Source organism: Siphateles boraxobius, unplaced genomic scaffold (genome assembly GCF_051911475.1).
Source record: "Siphateles boraxobius isolate OS27281-9 unplaced genomic scaffold, OSU_SipBor_1 1, whole genome shotgun sequence".
Lineage (NCBI taxonomy): Eukaryota > Metazoa > Chordata > Actinopteri > Cypriniformes > Leuciscidae > Siphateles > Siphateles boraxobius.
The window spans coordinates 33,111,374-33,132,313 of NW_027508699.1; the positions used below are offsets into that span (position 1 = coordinate 33,111,374).

Here is a 20,940-nt window from a genome sequence, read left to right on the forward strand (position 1 = left end):
AGCAAAGTACATGATTAATCAGTTTATTATCTAATTATTATATTACATCCGCTAGGAAGACTCGTAACATAACAAAATGCTTTATCTGCACAATAGTAATTAGACGATTAATAATTAGTTCAATTTATAAAATTACCATTCTATCAGTCAATCAGTATACTATATAACTATAAACTATTTTAATGTTGATTTTGGTTAAATAAAGAGATTTAGACTAGATTAAAAATTGTGATTCTTAGTGGAAATATTCTAGAAGAATATCAGGACACTCATCAGAGAAATAAGTGATATAGTCAGAGAACCACACAGCCATGGAGCCTTGGATACTTGCACTTGGCGTGGCATCTGTGTATCTGTGAACAGAGAATACACAGCAGTCAGTTGATTGGGCAAGCAGTGGTTGAAGAGTGCTGATGTTTCAGTTAACAGCACTGAGAGATGTTTTACTATATGTATCATTCCTCTGCATCCACTGTGTTCCAGACCAGTGCAGAACTACAACACTCGTGCTCATTTGATATTCAAACATGAACAATATATCTTTTTTTATTTGTTTTATAAGTCACCTTTGTTACTGTCAGACCATATCAATGGACCCATAGATATGGAAGCACTGTCATGGAAGTCCACAGATCTGCCCTCTCTGTGATGGTGCTCAGAGTCACAGTGCTAAAATACAGATGAAAAGACAACCAAGTTGTGTCAACCAAGGGGTCAAGGTTTAAGGCCCTCTACTTGTAGGTGTTGTAACTACTGTATACAATTGGAAGCAAACAGCATTTTTCTCCATTGACAGCAGCTCAAATATATATGTGTATCTGTATTTTTCTTTCACTTCAAGAAACTTGATAAATGTACTCATACCAACAACTATATCCATGTCCATAAGTAAAATCTGAAAATACTTATGAATTTGTAAACTCACCACTGGGCAGTGATTGTCTGTCTGAAGGCAAAGGTGAATAGCGCAGTGCAGGTAAACCTTTGTGGAGTTTGCAGTGAAGATAAACATCTCAAAGGAGAAACGACTGGATGTGGAAACACCACTCTGCAGCAAGTTCACTGTATTGTCCTCTGGATTGGGACACCTGAGCATTTTATACAGTATAATAAAAAAAATTACAGACTGTACAAAAATTTATGTAGATTTGGGATGACATGAGGATCGTTTAAAGCGTTTGTTTCAGAACTGGATGCTTTTTCTCCCTTAGTTTTGTTCATTTAGGCATATATAAACACAGCAACTTTGCTCGGATCCGAACCAAAAAAAAAAAAAAAACACAGTCTGAGATCGCCTGAAAGACGTTGTAACTGAACTCTGGAGTGGTTCACTGGTGAGAAAGCAATCTGACCTAACCAACCAACAAACCAATTTGTATCATAATTCATCATGGGAAATGCAATATGTAAAAAGCAGCAGTGTCTGATTCTATGATTCAGCACATCACAGCTGAAAAGCAAAGAGTGCCTCTTCATCTTAAAATGCTGTCAAATTGCTCCATACCGAAGCAGGTGCAATGCAAAAATGCCTTGATTCCCACTCGGATACATTTGTGTACTTTGAACAAATAAGACGACAGTTTCACTCGCATGTGACTTTTTGGTATGCTTTGAAATGTAACAAAGCAACGATCTACAGGTCTGAAGACGTCCTTAAAAGTAATGAATAGCATTGTTGTTGTTTTTTTTTCAAATACATAAGTGCTAAGGAAGACAAATAAGAAAAAAAAATAAAAAAATAAAATGAACTTGCTTGTCAACGATGAGGTCCCAGCGGAGAGAGTAATGAGGATCATTCACAGGTGTAGCCCAACATTCGTCAATCACTGAGGCAAATTGACGGCTGTCAACTCCATCAACACGAACTTCCACAAAAATACGTCTGTCCAGTTCCACGTTCACACTACCAGTGAAGGGATGGGTGAATTCAGCATCCTGATAGGGAATCATCCTGACCCGATATGTCCCTTGACCAGCAGGAAGGATCCTGTGCACAATGCTGTTGAAATAATTTTACAAGAGATGTGTTAATTACAAATAAGAATATTTTAAATAGTTAGTCAGTAAGTTTGCTGAATTTAGTGTTTCCCACCTCTCCAGAGGGTTGATGTCCATGGAGAGTGTTTGGGTTTGTAAGTACACACAGCTGAAAGAAAGCTTCAGAATTCTCTTCCTGCTGATGAGATGCCCAACTGTGTGTGGCTCTGCCACAATAAAGTTCTCATAGATGAAGTGGGTGCCATTGGCCTGTAGGCACATATTATTTGAACATTTGTACATTAAGGGACTGTTTAAAGAATTATAAAAGAATTGTAAAAAGCATTTGTTGTTCTTTTGACCATTTGAGCATGTACGTAATGATTCCTACCACAAGATTTGTACCACAGATGTGGTCATTGTTGTCAAAATAGAACTCCACTCTGCCATTCCGGACTGTTCCTCTGCAGTTGGGGTCATTGAGGTGTAAGTTGTCAGAAGGAAAACCAGCCTCAAAAAGCTGACAGCGAGACAGAGACATGGAGCCAGAGCTGCTTTCACAGGTTTCAGAGAAATCTGAGAGAGAAAAAAATATTCAAGAGAATGTCAGCAGTGATAAAAAACAAAAATGTAATCAATGATGAACATATATCTGAAATGCTGAATGAGTCCAACCAAAGGATCCACGGTGAGATCTGTGATGGTTCTCCTTGCAGAAACAGCCATAAACACCATGTTTATTTTCACAGCGTTCATCCTCAGTGCAGTTGAGCTCAGAACAGCGGTCTGACAAACAGAGGAGAACCACAGGATTTATGACAATAACTGGGGCATATATAAAACAGATATTTGAAGATAAGATATTCCTTTATTAAATATAGTAATCATTGCTATAAAATATTTAACATTACGACTTTTTAGTTTTCAGTGGTCTAACTATAAAGATACAACAACAACAAAAAAATCCATTTAAAAAACTCAATCTCCAAATGGATAAAACAGACCTGTGACAATTTTTGAGTTATCAAATACTAACCATACTTTGCATCATCTTTGCAATAATTTGTTTCGGTAACACTTTAGTTTAGGGTCCAATTCTTACTATTAACTTGTTTCTTATTAGCATGCATATTACTAGGATATTGGCTGTTTATTAGTGCATATTAATGCCTTATTCTGCATGACGTTATTCTACATCCCTTAATCCTACCCCATTCCAACCCAATACATCACCTAAAAAGTGACCTTTTTTATCAATATTTTATCAAATACTTGAGTAAAGGATTGATCTTTGATCAATTGATCTTCAAAAAAACAATACCTATTAACGCAACAGCGATTGTCCACGTTTGCTATTAATTGTCTCCATGAGGATGTTGAAAAAGTTCTTCAATAGAGTTGTAAACCAAGCCATCGCCCTGGCTCCTCCCACCATCGGCTCCTCCAGGAAACCTCGTCCAAGTGACTCCACCGGATTCCCTCGTCCCATCGGCTCCCCCGTGGTCTGTCGTCGCTCTGCCTACACCACGGACATCCGGGCCCTCTGCTGTGCTCTGTCCCTTTTCCCCTACGCCTGCAGCGGGCTCCTTCCTCCATTCTGGGTCGCCTCTGTCCTCGGTCTTACCAGCGTCGCCCCTGTCCTTGGATTCTTTGGCTCCACCTGTGATACTTGTTGCAGAGACGTCCCCTGGGTCTCCTTCACCAGTGATGTCCCTAGGCTCCTGCCGTTCTCCGTCTGCGCCTTTGGATCCATCGCCCTTGTCTCCTGCAGTAGTCCCTCAGCTTTTGTCAGCCACTACACCACCTTGGTTCCTCCCTCAACTCCACCGTGGGCTGTTGGCACTGGGGAGCTCTGGGTCTGTGCCAGTGTACTATTTCCATCTTTCCCACTGGGGTCTCATTGTCCCACCATCACCATCCATTTATCCAGTTGTCCTACCATCACCAGCCCTTCCCCAAACCCTCGTCCTCCTCTGGAACCCCTTCCCATACATCCCTGTCTTCATTGTGTTACGGCGCAAGGTCAATATTTGTTCATCCGTGTCAGCTGTGTTAGTTTAACCATCTTTTTTGAGTTTGAATATATATAGGTCACCTTTTCCTGCACTCTTTATCCGGTCTTGTTAACACTATGGTGTGTGTGTATTCTTTGTATGGATCGCTACCTAGTGGAATATTATTAGTAAAGTTACCCGTTTGAATCAAAAAGAACACAAGAGCAAAGGCAGTTTCAATAGAGAAAAGCGAGAGATCCATTTATTCACAATCAAGCACATAGTTACACTCAATCAAGAGGGAAAAAACCTGAGTAGGAAGAAAGAACCTGATTGGGGCTAAATCAAAAACAGTAATAAAACAAAGCCCACACTTCAATCCCATTCCCAATAAACTATTTAACACAACACGAAAAGAAAAACAAACAAGCGACCGGTATGAGATCCTGATGAAATGCTATCCTTCCCCAAAAATATCACAGTTTCACGGTATCACTGTATCGCGATTACAGCTCTAAAACGTGTTATTTTTGAATGTCTGGGTGAAAAAAAAAACTTTTTCCCAAATATTTTTTCCATTAAACAAAATATATTTTATTTACAACATATAGAATATTGAGTAATATTGTGTATACAGAAGAAAACATGTATTTCAGGTTAAATAATTAAATAAATTAAATAAATAAATGAATTCTTAAATAAGATTTTTTGTTTTTAGCTAATAAGATTTTAAAAAACACGCCAACAACAAAGTGTGACAGGATCAAAAGACTCGGCTCATTTTCCTCTCCCCCGCATTTCCTGTTGACGTCTGTCTTTTATCAGAGGGACGTCCATTCAGGTGTCAACGCCATAATGATGGCAAACAGCATTAGCAGCCAATCATACCGTCCTGAGAGGTGATAGCGGAGAAAGTAAAAGTAAAACAACAAAAGCGCACCATATCCTCTGATCACGTAACTCTGAGAGCAGCAGTGATTGTCCACTTTTCCAATTCATTGTCTCATGAGGATGTTAAAAAGTCAACCACATCTAAAGAAAAACATCTAATTACAAAAAGTATAAGAAAATACCTGAGGGATGGCTTGATCTGATGGAGGTCATGTGTGTGGTGCTCTCTTCAAAGGGAAAGAAAAAAATAATTGTTGATAAAAAATAAAATTGTTTCTGAAGATAATTTCCCCTATTCATTGTCTCCATGAGGATGCGAAAAATATCCTAAATAGAATTATAAACCAAGCCATCCACCTCTGAGACAAGTCATAACATTACAAAAAGTATGTGAAAATACCTGAGAGAAGGCTTGATGTGGTGCTGGTCATTTTTGTGGTGCTCTGTTCTGTAAAGAAAAGAAAAAACCATTAATAACAGATTTATTTTATTCACGCCATTTTACATGCTAACAACTGTGATCGTCCACCTTTTCAGTGGCCTTTCCCCAGTCAAATTTTTTTTTTTAATGTTTTTGCCATTTTACACGCCAACTTCTCTCTGTGATTATATGTGGTTTACTTTAGTTCTTCATCTTGAATTTGCCTTTTAAATATGATTTTATTTATAAATCAAGTTGATATTACAGTGACTGATGGCTTTAAAGGGCACCTATTATGCCCCTTTTCACAATATGTAAAATAAGTCTCTGATGTCCCCAGAGTGTGTATGCTCGTATATACGAGTTTTAGCTCAAAATACCATACAGATAATTTTTTACAGCATGTTTAAATTGTCCCTTTTTGGGGCTCAGAAAAACATGCTGTATAGACCAACGTCATCGAAGGGTAACGCCCGTTTTTGGGGGATAACAAACGGATTCCTCTGAGAACAGAACTCGCTCTAGATGTGCAAAGTTCCTTGATAGCAAAAATGGCACAAACATACACACTCTCTTTGCCGACCGAGGACCGTGAGCGGTATTTAAAGAAGCTACTGGATACGGGGTTACAGAGGTGTCACTTTGAAGTGCTCGGTTGATGGGTCTCGGCTCCAGTATCAGACGGAGTCCTCCATCCCTCTTGGGCACAACGAAATAGCGGCTGTGCACTTCCATTCTCAGAACTTTTTAGGTGAAATGCCTGGAATAACTGTCCAGTGAGTGATTGGAGCATTTCTTTTTCAGCCAGATGAGCTGTGAACTTGCACGGCTTGGACTGCAAGCTGAGATCCGCTCCCAGAGACGAACGGATGGGCACAGATGCACTGCGACGGTCTCCTCGACGGGGGACATGCGCACAGAGCCCTGGGCTTCTGCCTCATCCCTTTAGACGCGCGCCGATTGTAGTGCAGACCACGACTTTATCATGTAATATCACGACTTTATCATCGTGGACGTCGTGGAAAAACGGATTCCTCCTCCTCGAAGCAGCCTGGCGGCGACTCGACTGTAAATCCCAGTCGCACAAATGCAAAGGTTGGCCGTTGGATGTGAGAAAGAAAAGGTAACTAGTCCTCAGGTGCAACTTCAATGATGACAGCGTGAAGAAAGAGATTCTGATGCAATTGTCATGCCCATGCCCAGAAGTCTGTCAGTATTTGCATACTTCGTGACAATTGGCCAGCAGTTCCAAGCTGGCATTAAAGCAGCACTATGTAGTTTTTCAACCTTCATAATATATCTCCAAGACCCTTGTGATGGTACATCGACTTACAATAGGTTGAATGACACCTCTGCCATATCCTGACAGTGTCTGTATCGCTTTCACTGGCACTATGTAACTTCGGTTTTCGGGTAGGAACCCGAGCACAAAAAAAACGACAAAATTCGACTGCTTTACAGCATATGTCACTTCCCCCACCACCCCAACTTCCTCAAATTCTGACACGATAGCCCAACTAGCGTTTGATACCCGTCTGTATGTTGTTGTCATGGCTGAAGCAACAACTAAAAGGAAGAAGGCAAAGGTTTTGTCAGAGGAGACTAAAAAAAGAAAAAGGGAGAGTGACAAACTAAAAGGCCAGATGAGGATCAATATTGGAGGGAGAGCAAGACAGTTTGAAGAGGGTGAGAGTGCGCGTGCGAGTAACATGCACCCTGTCACAAGCGCAGCAGTCAGTCATCTATAAAGTGTTTATACATTTAGAAATAAATCAGGGAGTCAGGGAGCTGACTACCAAGCGAAATGTAAAAGGCAAGGCAAGGCAAGGCAAGGCAAGTTTATTTATATAGCACATTTCATACACAATGGTAATTCAAAGTGCTTTACATAGAAGAAATTAAAATAATCAAAAGAAATCAGAATAATTAAAACAGTTTAGAATAAAAGATAAAATACAGAATAATTAAAACATAAAATAAAATACAGTGCAAACAGTCGGACGAACAGTGGCACAGTGCTCATTCAGTAAATGCACAGTTAAACAGATGTGTTTTGAGTCTGGATTTGAATGTGACTACTGTAGGAGCACATCTGATCTCTTCTGGAAGCTGGTTCCAGCTGCGGCTGGCATAGTAGCTAAAAGCAGACTCGCCATGCTTAGAGTGAACCCTTGGTATTTCTAGCCGATGTGATCCTAATGATCTGAGTGATCTGTTGGGTTTATATTCACTGAGCATATCTGCAATGTATTGAGGTCCTAGGCCATTGAATGATTTATATACCAGTAATAATACTTTAAAATCAATCCTAAATGTAACTGGCAGCCAGTGTAAAGACCTGAGGACTGGTGTGATGTGTTCATATTTTCTGGTTCTGCTCAGAATCCTAGCAGCAGCGTTCTGTATGAGCTGCAACTGTCTTATGGTCTTTTTGGGAAGGCCAGTGAGAAGTCCATTACAATAATCCACCCTACTGGTGATGAAAGCATGCACAAGTTTTTCTAAGTCTTGACTGGAAACAAAGCATCTAATTCTTGCAATATTTTTCAGGTGATAATATGCTGATTTAGTTATTGCTTTGACATGACTACTGAAACTAAGGTCTGACTCCAGAGACACACCCAGATTCCTGACTTGATTTTTAGTTGTTTGACCCCTAGACTGAAGGTATGCGTTCACCTTGAGAACTTCATCTTTGTTTCCAAACGCAATGACTTCAGTTTTGTCTTTGTTTAACTGAAGAAAGTTTTGGCACATCCAATTGTTTACTTCATCAATGCATTGGCAAAGGGAGTCAATGGGGCTGTAATCGTTAGGCGATAGGGATAAGTAGAGCTGTGTGTCGTCTGCATAGCTATGGTAAGCGATTTGGTTCTTTCTCATTATTTGGCTCATTGGGAGCATGTACAGGTTGAATAGGAGTGGCGCAAGAATTGAGCCTTGAGGGACTCCGCATGTCATGGATGTCCACTCAGACTTATGGTCTCCTATACTCACATAATAACCTCTGCCTCCTAAGTATGACCTGAACCATTTTAGGACTATCCCAGAAAGCCCGACCCAGTTTTCCAGCCTGTCAAGAAGTATTTTGTGATCGACAGTGTCAAATGCAGCACTGAGGTCGAGTAGTACCAGCACTGATAATTTGCCTGTATCAGTATTTAAGCGAATATCATTTATTATCTTTATGAGCGCGGTCTCTGTACTGTGGTGCGGTCGGAAACCAGATTGAAAATGGTCAAAGTATCCATTCGAGCTTAAGAATTTGTTCAGCTGATTGAAGACAACTTTTTCAATGATCTTGCCTATGAAAGGAAGATTTGAGATCGGTCTATAGTTGTTTAATATGGTCTTATCCAGATTGCTCTTTTTCAGGAGGGGCTTGACAACAGCAGTTTTCAGGGAGGTCGGAAAACTCCCAGAGAGAAGTGAGGCATTTACCACCTCTAGGAGATCTGCTTCTAAGCTGTGTAACACATTTTTGAAAAAAGATGTGGGAAGTGCGTCAAGGGCGCAGGTTGATGTTTTTAGGTGCTGTACGGTTTCTTCCAAAATTTTGCCATCAATTTCTTCGAAATCAGACATAGTGGCTACTTTCTCAGGCTGTTGTCTGATCTGGCTGACACCAGCGCAACTCAAGGATGAGCTGATCACCTTTCTGATATTATTGATTTTCTCAGAGAAGAAAGAAGCAAACTCACTGCACTTTCTCACTGAGAGCATTTCACTGGGAATCTGGCTTGGGGGGTTTGTCAGTCTCTCTACAGTAGCAAAAAGAGTGCGCGTGTTGTTTATATTGCTGTTTATAATATTCGAGAAGAAAGTCTGTCTAGCTTTGCTTAGTTCCTTATTGAAAGCATGGATGCTGTCTTTGTAGATGTTATAAATATGAAAAGACAATGCAGAAAAGCAGAGCGCATGTGGCGGAAGACAAAACTTGTAGTCCACAAGTTTTGTCTTCCGCCACATGCGCTCTGCTTTTCTGCATTGTCTTTTCATATTTTGCACTGCTGTTGAGTTTCTCCAAGGTGCTTTTTGTCTGCCACTCTTCTTCCTGACTTTCACAGGAACAATATCATCAATTACACTCTTAACTTTTGAGTTAAAAGAATCAAGGAGAAAATCAACAGAGTCAGCAGATATGCTTGGTGTTAAAGATATAGCCTTCATAAATAGTACACTAGTGTTCTCATTTAAGCATCTCTTCTTGACAGACACAGATCTAGCTTCAATGGCTGGAGAGATCAATATATCAAAGAAAATACAAAAATGATCAGACAGTGCTACATCCTTAATAACAATTGATGAAATGTTTAGACCCTTACTGATAAGTAAATCTAGAGTGTGTCCACGATTATGTGTGGCTCCATGTACATGCTGAGTCAGATCAAAAGTTTTTAAAACAGTTTTGATTTCTTTTGCCATATTGTTTTCTGCATTATCTATGTGGATGTTAAAATCTCCAGCAATGGCAAAGCAGTCAAACTCTGAGGAAATTGTTGATAACAGTTCTGTTAAGTTCTCAGCAAAAGCTGGAGAGTATTTTGGAGGCCTGTAAACAATGATAAGTAAAATGCGTGGAGCACCTTTTAACACAATACCCAGATATTCGAAAGACGGGTAATTCCCAAATGATATTTGCTTACATTGATAGACATCTTTATAAAAGGCTGAATAACATGGCCTGGCCATGTTTCGGAATCTATCTGGTCATCCATTTATCTTCATGAATCAAGTAATGCTAGTAGAGTAGCGAATTATCAATCTGGTAGCTACACTATCATGCTAGTTTACGATGGTTATAATAAATAATCTTTCAGGATAACTATCCTAATGTCTGCAGGCTGATAGTCATGTTTGTTTATTTATTTTTCTGGTGAAAGTGTCTTGCCTCAGGCTATAATGCAAATCGATTTTCAAATTTGCGATTCATCTATGTGTAGCAAGTTGGGAAGAGAGAAATATTAATTGTATTTTATTTTTATATGATGCACTTCCCAAAACTATTTTTATATGAAGTAAAAGACTTCGGTTTATGTAAAACAGTAGACAATAGGCTACTATAATGGCGCTGTCTTGTAAACGTGAGCTACGCGATCTTTTGACGTTTGAAAAAAAAATAAAACTCATGAAATTATTTTCATATGACATGCAAAAAAATATGACATTTCCTTCTCTGTGGGCCTCGAGTCAGTTAGCGTAGTGTGATAGCGTAGAGCTACGTCACACGTAGGCTCCTTATTGGCTGACGCTGGTCATGTATGTGATGCGTGTGACATACAACAACAGAAGAACTGTGCTATATCACTAGTGAACTGACTCGAGGCCCACAGAAAAGGAAACGAATGGTTGAAATAAAGTCGTTATTTATTTATTTTTTGCGCACAAAAAGTATTCTCGTCGTTTGATAAACTTAAGATTGAGCCACTGTAGTCATTTGGACTATTTTAACGATGTCTTTAATAACTTTTAGGGGCTGGCAAGTTTCATTCCCTTCAGAAGCCTATGGAAGAGTGTTCCAGCTCTCAGATTTCATCAAAAATATCTTAATTCAAAAGTGGAGAAGGGAGGAGTTCCCGCACCGTAGCTACTCGTGTTGAGTTACCGCTCTCAAAAAGAACCAAAATATGTCAAGCACTGAATTATTAAGGCTTGCTACATTGCAGAAGGAGCTGGATAATATTTATGAAGAGAAATCTAGGGGTGCTTTTGTTAGGTCTAGACAAAAATCGATGGAAGCAGGAGAAAAAAAATACTATATTTATTTTTTCTAAACCAAAAATATATTAAGAAATAACTTCTGAAAAAAAATTAATAATAAATGGACTAATGATTATCTCAAGGATATTTTTTTTTTGTTAATACATTTTATAGTCATTTTTTTTAGAGTTTTATAAAATAAAATAAAAATTGTAATGACCTTGCACCCTTTATCCTTGCAGTTTTTAAAGAAGCAGTTGATTTGGGGAGAAATGCCCGCATCACTAAATCAAGAAGCAATTACACTTATGCCCAAGCCTAACAAAGATAAATGTTCTTAGAAAATTCGAGACTAAATAGATTGTGAAATAATGATACTAAAATATTTTCTTTAATTTTTGCAAAAAGACTTAAGAAAAATCTAAATGCAATAATTGATTAAGAGCAGTCAGGTTTTTTGAAAGGCCGTTATATTGGAAATAATATTAGACTAATGTATTATATATAATGTATACATCGAATGTATTACAAATTAAGATAGTGTTTGGAATGCTTTCCCAAATTACATATTTAACTCTTTGAGTGGCATTCATTTTACTTTAAAATGTAATTTCTCAGTTGATTAAATCCCAGTTAAACTGGCAAACTTTCATAAGCAGGCACTGCTTGGCAATTCATCTATAAACATAACTTTTTACCACATCAATACTTTATATGGAATAACAAAGATATCTTGTACAAAAAAATTCAATCTTTAATCAGACATGATACGACAATCGAATTCTTACTGTTAATCAGTTGCTTAATGAACAAGGTTTACTTTTAATATTCGGAATTTCTCAATAAATGTATGATTATTGTGAGGCCAAAAGAATATGCTATTATTTTTGATGCAATCCCTGGCAGAGTTGTATCACTATTACGAAATCCTGGATTATATCCTATAAATGTTGATCGTTTTTGTAGTGATACAATATTTATAGGGGATATTAATATATAAATAGATAAATACAGTAACAAATATATTCTCAATATTTTAAAAACAAACTATTTGCCTTGTTCAACAGTGTTTTGGTCTATATAAAAATATGAAGTGGAAAAGAGTATGGTCAATAACAAAAAAGTTTTTTATAAATAATGAAATTAGAGAGGTATCTTATAAAATTGTACACATAATTTAAAATGTCAAGGAGTTGCTTGAACGTTTCCATTTGAATATTGAAAGCTTATGTGAATTTTGTGGCAATACCAAAGAATCTGTGACTCAATTTCATTTCTAGGTTTGCATTTTGCAGGATCTAACGGGGGATTTTGATTCAATAGATCTGTAACAATTTATGAGTTGGCAAAACTCAAAAACCCCTACTGATATCGGCTCATATGACTTCATCTTTGCATTCAATGTTTTTTTTTTATACCTGATTGAAGGCTTGATCTGGTGCTGGTCACGTGTGTGGTGCTCTCTTCTGTAAAGGGAAAGATAAAACAATGCCTATAGAGCACAAAAGTGATTGTCCACATTTCCTATTCGTGTACTTGAGGATTTGAAAAAGTATTTCGTTAGAATTCTAAGTGAAGTCAACCACCACTAATTAAAAATCTTAAAGTACCTCTGTGGTGAAAATCAAGCTTTTAATGTTGTTTATATGTCTATGTGGTGTTTTTAATAGTAAAAAAAAAGGAAAATTATATTTTGCTATTTTACATGTCAACTCTGATATGCCTACAGAGCACAACAGTGATCATCCACCTTTTCAGTGGCATTTCCCCCCTCCAAAAATGGTTTCAAATATACCTGAGGGAAGGCTAGATCCAATGGTGGTCATGTGTGTGGTGCTCTCGTCTGTAATGGAAAAATCTATTTATTTAATTATTTATTATGGCTGTCAAAATAACGCGTTAATTTCGATTTATTAATCTGAGAAGAAATAACGCGTTAAAAAAAATAACGCAGATTAATCCATTCCGTTTTGACCTTTGCGGAGCCGTTCTAGCATTCATGTAAAAAGAAGGAGGGAGACAAGAACGCGCTGCTTGGATCATTGTTTGGGACATTTACTTTTAACAAACGGAGTTCGTCAAACTCTAAAGTACCACATCAATGCAAAGCATCCAGGAGTGTGTGCGTGAGTCGGCGAGTGTGTCTGAGAGAAAACGCGCTTGTGTGTGTGTGTGTGTGTTATAACTTTTCACGCGCTCTCACGTCACACAACCATTTTCTCACGCACAGAAAAATCGCGCACCAAAGAGAGGACACGGAAACAGACAAGACAGAGCACGTTACTTATGAGATTAAAAAAAATCTCAGCTCTCAGATTCTGTTAATTTTATTACGAAAATCAAACTATACCGTTCTGGCGCTTGTAAATGTGACATGACAGATCCCTATAGCGGCACGTGAACCGATCATCTCTAGCTAATAGTAAATAAACACGAATGACCAATGTTGAAAGATACAGCAGGGCAGCCTAAAACTTACCGAAATGTATATTCCTCGATCAATCAGTGTTTTTCAACCGCGAAAAGAGGTCAATAAAACAGCAGGAGGACACTTATGTCACATAACATTTAGCCCTAAGTTACCTCAGCAAAGCCATTTCATGACCATATAGCATGTTATAGTTGGCTATTAAAAAGAGCTATAGAGAGTATTTTTCAAAATGTATGTAGTCTACTACTATATTACGTATGGATTATATTTTTACTTATATCAAAGTTGTTATTTGTAATAAACACGCATTATATTTAATTTGAGCTATTTTTAACCTTAAATACTACCAGCTGATATGGCTCTCTGTATTTTTACAGCATTGGGTGAGATTTTTTTTTCTTGAGAAAAATGAATGCCTATCTTGTGTACCTAATATTTATCCAAATCAGTCAATATTGCATCAAATCACAATAATTAAATTAAGTTGAAATCGTGAAATTTGTGTCAAGCAATAATAATATAAAACGTAGCTTACCAGAAATTGTACCATGTAAACATTGTAAGATTGTGTATGCGATTAATTTAGATTAATTAATTACAGAGTATGTAATTAATTAGATTAAAAATTTTAATCGATTGACAGCCCTTTATTTTTAATTTTTTTACATACCAACTCTGATATGCCTAAAGAGAGCGACGGTGATTGTCCACCTTTTCAGTGGCCATTCCCCCCCAAAGCAAATGTTTAGGAAAATACCTGAGAGAAGGCTTGATCCAGTGCTGGTAATGTGTGTGGTGCTCTCTTCTGTAAAGGAAAAATAAAACATTATTTATTTTATTTTTTTTCAATTTCACATGCCAACTCTGATATGCCTAGAGAGAGTAATAGTGATTGTCCACCTTTTCAGTGGCTTTTTTCCCATCCAAAATTGTTTAAAAAAATACCTGAGAGAAGGCTTGACACGGTGGTCATATGTGTGGTGCTCTCTTCTGTAAAGAAAAAAAAAAAAACATACAATTTTTTTTTTTTTTTCTATTTCACATGCCAAATATGATATACCTACTTAGAGCAACACGATTGTCCACATTTTCAGTGGCCTTTCCCCACCAAAATATGTTAAAAAAATACCTGAGAGAAGGCTTGATTCGGTGGTGGTCATGTGTGTGGTGCTTCCTTCTTTAAAGGGATAAAACAAAGAAAAAAGTTATTTTTGCCATTTTCCATGCCAACTCCGATACGTCTACAGAGAGTAACAGTGATCATCCACATTTTCAGTGGCCTTTTACCCCATAAATTCATTTCTAAATTACCTGAGAGAAGGCTTGATCCAGTGCTGGTCATGTGTGTGGTGCTCTCTTCTGTAAAAAAAAAAAAGGAAAATTATATTTTGCTATTTTACATGCCAACTCTGATATGCCTACAGAGCACAACAGTGATTGTCCACCTTTTCAGTGGCATTTCCCCCCTCCAAAAATGGTTTCTAAAATACCTGAGGGAAGGCTAGATCCAATGGTGGTCATGTGTGTGGTGCTCTCGTCTGTAAAGCAAAAATTAAACATATATATATTTTTTGTTTCATTTCACATGAAAACTCTCATATGCCTACAGCGATCAAAAGTGATCATCCACATTTTCAGTTGCCTTTTTCCCCATAAAATCGTTTCTAAAATACCTGAGGGAAAACTTGAACTGGTGGTGGTCATGTGTGTGCTCTCTTCTATAAAGGAAAAAATAAAACATAAAAAAGTGTTGTTGTTTTTTTATTTCTATTTCACATGCAAAATATGATATACCTACCTAGAGCAACAGTGATCGTCCACATTTTCAGTGGCCTTTCCCCCAAAAAAATGTGTTTAAAAAAAATACCTGAGAGAAGGCTTGATCCAGTGCTGGTCATGTGTGTGGTGCTCTCTTCTGTAAAGGAAAAATCAATGGATTTATTTATTTTCATTTTACATGCCAACTCTGATATGCCTACAAAGAGGAATAGTGATTGTCCACCTTTTCAGTGGCCTTTTCCCCAGAAAAATGGTTTAAAAATACCTGAGAGAAGGCTTGATTCGGTGGTGGTCATGTGTATGGTGCTCTCTTCTGTAAAGGGAAAAAGAGAAAGAAAAAAAGGAGTTGTTTTGCTATTTTACATGCCAACTCTGATATGTCTACAGAAATCAACATTGATCATCCACATTTTCAGTGGCCTTTTACTCCATAAGTTCGTTTCTAAAATACCTGAGAGAAGGCTTGATCCAGTGCTGGTCACGTGTGTGGTGCTCTCTTCTGTAATCAAAAACAAAACAAAAACATAAATCAAATTTTTTTTTTTCTATTTCACATGCCAAATATGATATACCTACGCAGAGCAACAGCGATCGTCCACTTTTTCAGTGGCCTTTCCCCACCAGATTTTTTTTTTTTTAAATACCTGAGAGAAGGCTTGATCCAGCACTGGTCATGTGAGTGGTGCTCTCTCCTGTAAAAAAAGGAAGAAAAAAAAGGAAAATTAAAATTATATTTTGCTATTTTACATGCCAACTCTGATATGCCTACAGAGCACAACATTGATCGTCCACCTTTACAGTGGCATTTCCCCCCTCCAAAAAAAATGTTTAAGAAAATACCTGAGTGAAGGCTTGATTCGGTGGTGGTCATGTATGAGGTGCTTTCTTCTTTAAAGGGAAAAAACAAAGAAAAAAGTTGTTTTTGCCATTTTACATGCCAACTCTGATATGTCTACAGACAGTAACAGTGATCATCCACATTTTCAGTGGCCTTTTACCCCATAAATTCATTTCTAAAATACCTGAGAGAAGGCTTGATCCAGTGCTGGTCATGTGAGTGGTGCTCTCGTCTGTAAAAAAAAAAAAAAAAAAAAAGGAAAATTATGTTTTGCTATTTTACATGCCAACTCTGATATGCCTACAGAGCACAACAGTGATTGTCCACCTTTTCAGTGGCATTTCCTCCCCTCCAAAAATGGTTTCTAAAATACCTGAGGGAAGGCTAGATCCAATGGTGGTCATGTGTGTGGTGCTCTCGTCTGTAAAGCAAAAATTAAACATATATATATTTTTTTGTTTCATTTCACATGAAAACTCTCATATGCCTACAGCGATCAAAAGTGATCATCCACAATTTCAGTTGCCCTTTTCCCCATAAAATCGTTTCTAAAATACCTGAGGGAAGACTTGAACTGGTGGTGGTCATGTGTGTGCTCTCTTCTATAAAGTAAAAAATAAAACATAAAAAAGTGTTTTTTCTTCTTTCTATTTCACATGCAAAATATGATATACCTACTTAGAGCAACAGCGATTGTCCACATTTTCAGTGGCCTTTCCCCCCTCAAAAAAATTTGTTTAAAAAATACCTGAGGGAAGGCTTGATCCAGTGCTGGTAATGTGTGTGGTGCTCTCTTCTGTAAAGGAAAAAAATAAAACATTATTTTTTTTATTTTTTCAATTTCACATGCCAACTCTGATATGCCTACAGAGAGTAACAGTGATTGTCCACCTTTTCAGTGTTTTTTTTTCCCATCCAAAATTGTTCAAAAAAATACCTGAGAAAAGGCTTGACTCGGTGGTCATGTGTGTGGTGCTCTCTTCTGTAAAAAAAAAAAAACATAAAACATTTTTTTTTTTTACTATTTCACATGCCAAATATGATATACCTACTTAGAGCAACAGCGATTGTCCACATTTTCAGTGGCCTTTCCCCCCCAAAATATGTTTAAAAAATACCTGAGAGAAGGCTTGATCCAGTGCTGGTCATGTGTGTGGTGCTGTCTTCTGTAAAGGGAAAAAAAGAGAGAAAAAAATGAGTTCTTTTGCCATTTTACATTTCAACTCTGATACGTCTACAGAGCACAACAGTGATAGTCCACCTGTTCAGTGGCATTTCCCCCCTCCAAAAATGGTTTCAAATATACCTGAGGGAAGGCTAGATCCAATATTGGTCATGTGGGTGGTGCTCTCTTCTGAAAAGGAAAAATCTATTTATTTATTATTTATTTTATTTTTCATTTTACATACCAACTCTGATATGCCTAAAGAGAGCAACGATGATTGTCCTCCTTTTCAGTGGCCATTCCCCCCCCCCCCAAAAAAATGTTTAAGAAAATACCTGTGAGAAGGCTTGATTCGGTGGTGGTCATGTATGTGGTGCTTTCTTCTTTAAAGGGAAAAAACAAAGAAAAAAGTTGTTTTTGCCATTTAACATGCCAACTCCGATACGTCTACAGGTAACGTGGTCACATGAAAACTCTCATGTGCCTACAGCGATCAAAAGTGATCATCCACATTTTCAGTTTGCCCTTTTCCCCATAAAATCGTTTCTAAAATACCTGAGGGAAAACTTGAACTGGTGGTGGTCATGTGTGTGCTCTCTTCTATAAAGTAAACAATAAAACATAAAAAAGTGTTTTTTCTTCTTTCTATTTCACATGCAAAATATGATATACCTACTTAGAGCAACAGCGATTGTCCACATTTTCAGTGGCCTTTCCCCCCTCAAAAAAATTTGTTTAAAAAATACCTGAGAGAAGGCTTGATCCAGTGCTGGTAATGTGTGTGGTGCTCTCTTCTGTAAAGCAAAAATTAAACATATATATATTTTTTGTTTCATTTCACATGAAAACTCTCATATGCCTACAGCGATCAAAAGTGATCATCCACATTTTCAGTTGCCTTTTTCCCCATAAAATCGTTTCTAAAATACCTGAGGGAAGACTTGAACTGGTGGTGGTCATGTGTGTGCTCTCTTCTATACAGGAAAAAATAAAACATAAAAAAGTGTTGTTGTTTTTTTTATTTTTTATTTCACATGGAAAATATGATATACCTACCTAGAGCAACAGTGATTGGTCCACATTTTCAGTGGCCTCTCCCCCAAAAAAATTTGTTTAAAAAATACCTGAGAGAAGGCTTGATCCAGTGCTGGTCATGTGTGTGGTGCTCTCTTCTGTAACGGAAAAAATCAATGCATTTATTTATTTTCATTTTACATGCCAACTCTGATATGCCTACAAAGAGCAATAGTGATTGTCCACCTGTTCAGTGGCCTTTTCCCCAGAAAAATGGTTTAAAAAATACCTGAGGGAAGGCTTGATTCGGTGGTGGTCATGTGTGTGGTGCTCTCTTCTGTAAAGGGAAAAAGAGAAAGAAAAAAAGGAGTTGTTTTGCTATTTTACATGCCAACTCTGATACGTCTACAGAGAGTAACAGTGATCGTCCACATTTTCAGTGGCCTTTTACCCCATAAATCCGTTTCTAAAATACCTGAGAGAAGGCTTGATCCAGTGCTGGTCACGTGTGTGGTGCTGTCTTCTGTAAAGAAAAGAAAAACAAAAAGGAAAAATATATTTTGCTATTTTATATGCCAACTCTGATATGCCTACAGAGCACAACAGTGATTGTCCACCTTTTCAGTGGCATTTCCTCCCCTCCAAAAATGGTTTCAAATATACCTGAGGGAAGGCTTGATTCAGTGTCGGTCATGTGTGTGGTGCTCTCGTCTGTAATGGAAAAATCTAATTTTTTTTATATATATATTTTTTTTTTCATTTTACATGCCAACTCTGATATTCCTAAAGAGAGCAACAGTGATTGTCCACCTTTTCAGTGGACATCCCCCCCCCCCAAAAAAATGTTTAAGAAAATACCTGAGGGAAGGCTTGATTCGGTGGTGGTCATGTATGTGGTGCTTTCTTCTTTAAACGGAAAAAACAAAGAAAAAAGTTGTTTTTGCCATTTTACATACCAACTCTGATATCTCTACAGAGAGTAACAGTGATCATCCACATTTTCAGTGGCCTTTTACCCCATAAATTCATTTCTAAAATACCTGAGAGAAGGCTTGATCCAGTGCTGGTCATGTGTGTGGTGTTCTCTTCTGTAAAGGAACAATCTATTTTATTTTTTATTTTTTTATTTCATTTTACATGCCAACTCTGATATGCCTACAGAGAGTAACAGTGATTGTCCACCTTTTCAGTGGCCTTTATCCATCCAAAATTGTTTAAAAAATACCTGAGAGAAAGCTTGATTCAGTGGTGGTCATGTGTGTGGTGCTCTCTTCTGTAAAGAAAAAATAAAAATAAAACATAAAAAATCTTTATTTTTCTATTTCACATGCCAGATATTATATACCTACGCAGAACAACAGCGATCATCCACATTTTCAGTGGCCTTTTACCCCATAAATTCGTTTCTAAAATACCTGAGAGAAGGCTTGATCCAGTGCTGGTCATGTGAGTGGTGCTCTCGTCTGTAAAAAAAAAAAAAAAAAGGAACATTATATTTTGCTATTTTACATGCCAACTCTGATATGCCTACAGAGCACAAAAGTGATCATCCACATTTTCAGTGGCCTTTCCCCCCCCCCAAAATATGTTTAAAAAATACCTGAGAGAAGGCTTGATTCGGTGGTGGTCATGTGTGTGGTGCTGTCTTCTGTAAAGGGAAAAAAAGAAAGAAAAAAAGGAGTTGTTTTGCCATTTTACATGCCAACTCTGATATGCCTACAGAGCACAACAGTGATTGTCCACCTGTTCAGTGGCATTTCCCCCCTCCAAAAATGGTTTCAAATATACCTGAGAGAAGGCTTGATTCGGTGGTGGTCATGTCTATGGTGCTCTCTTCTGTAAAGGGAAAAAGAGAAAGAAAAAAAGGAGTTGTTTTGCTATTTTACATGCCAACTCTGATATGTCTACAGAGAGTAACAGTGATCATCCACATTTTCAGTGGCCTTTTACCCCATAAATTAATTTCTAAAATACCTGAGAGAAGGCTTGATCCAGTGCTGGTCATGTGAGTGGTGCTCTCGTCTGTAAAAAAATAAAAAGGAAAATTATGTTTTGCTATTTTACATGCCAACTCTGATATGCCTACAGAGCACAACAGTGATCGTCCACCTTTTCAGTGGCATTTCCTCCCTCCAAAAATGGTTTCTAAAATACCTGAGGGAAGGCTAGATCCAATGGTGGTCATGTGTGTGGTGCTCTCTTCTGTAAAGCAAAAATTAAACATATATATATTTTTTGTTTCATTTCACATGAAAACTCTCATATGCCTACAGCGATCAAAAGTGATCATCCACATTTTCAGTTGCCTTTTTCCCCATAAAATCGTTTCTAAAATACCTGAGGGAAGACTTGAACTGGTGGTGGTCATGTGTGTGCTCTCTTCTATACAGGAAAAAATAAAACATAAAAAAGTGTTGTTGTTTTTTTATTTCTATTTCACATGGAAAATATGATATACCTACCTAGAGCAACCGTGATCGTCCACATTTTCAGTGGCCTTTCCCCCAAAAAAAATTGTTTAAAAAATACCTGAGAGAAGGCTTGATCCAGTGCTGGTCATGTGTGTGGTGCTCTCTTCTGTAAAGGAAAAAATCAATGCATTTATTTATTTTCATTTTACATGCCAACTCTGATATGCCTACAAAGAGCAATAGTGATTGTCCACCTTTTCAGTGGCCTTTTCCCCAGAAAGATGGTTTAAAAAATACCTGAGAGAAGGCTTGATTCGGT

The 20,940-nt window shown here is 37.6% G+C and overlaps 1 protein-coding gene across 1 annotated transcript in view; it reads right to left on the reverse strand.

The window, feature by feature from the left end:
* Positions 1–241: 241 nt before the first annotated feature.
* LOC143744478 (uncharacterized) overlaps positions 242–20,940 on the reverse strand; it is a 48,825-nt gene continuing 28,126 nt past the window's right edge. Inside the window, exons 9-16 of the mRNA XM_077236044.1 lie at positions 6,169–6,177; positions 2,653–2,763; positions 2,369–2,553; positions 2,093–2,247; positions 1,754–1,999; positions 926–1,088; positions 567–669; positions 242–353 (exon numbers count right to left, since the gene is read on the reverse strand). Coding sequence (XP_077092159.1) covers positions 250–353; positions 567–669; positions 926–1,088; positions 1,754–1,999; positions 2,093–2,247; positions 2,369–2,553; positions 2,653–2,763; positions 6,169–6,177 — 1,076 coding nt within the window. The 3' untranslated portion in view covers positions 242–249. The remainder of the gene's footprint in view (positions 354–566; positions 670–925; positions 1,089–1,753; positions 2,000–2,092; positions 2,248–2,368; positions 2,554–2,652; positions 2,764–6,168; positions 6,178–20,940) is intronic.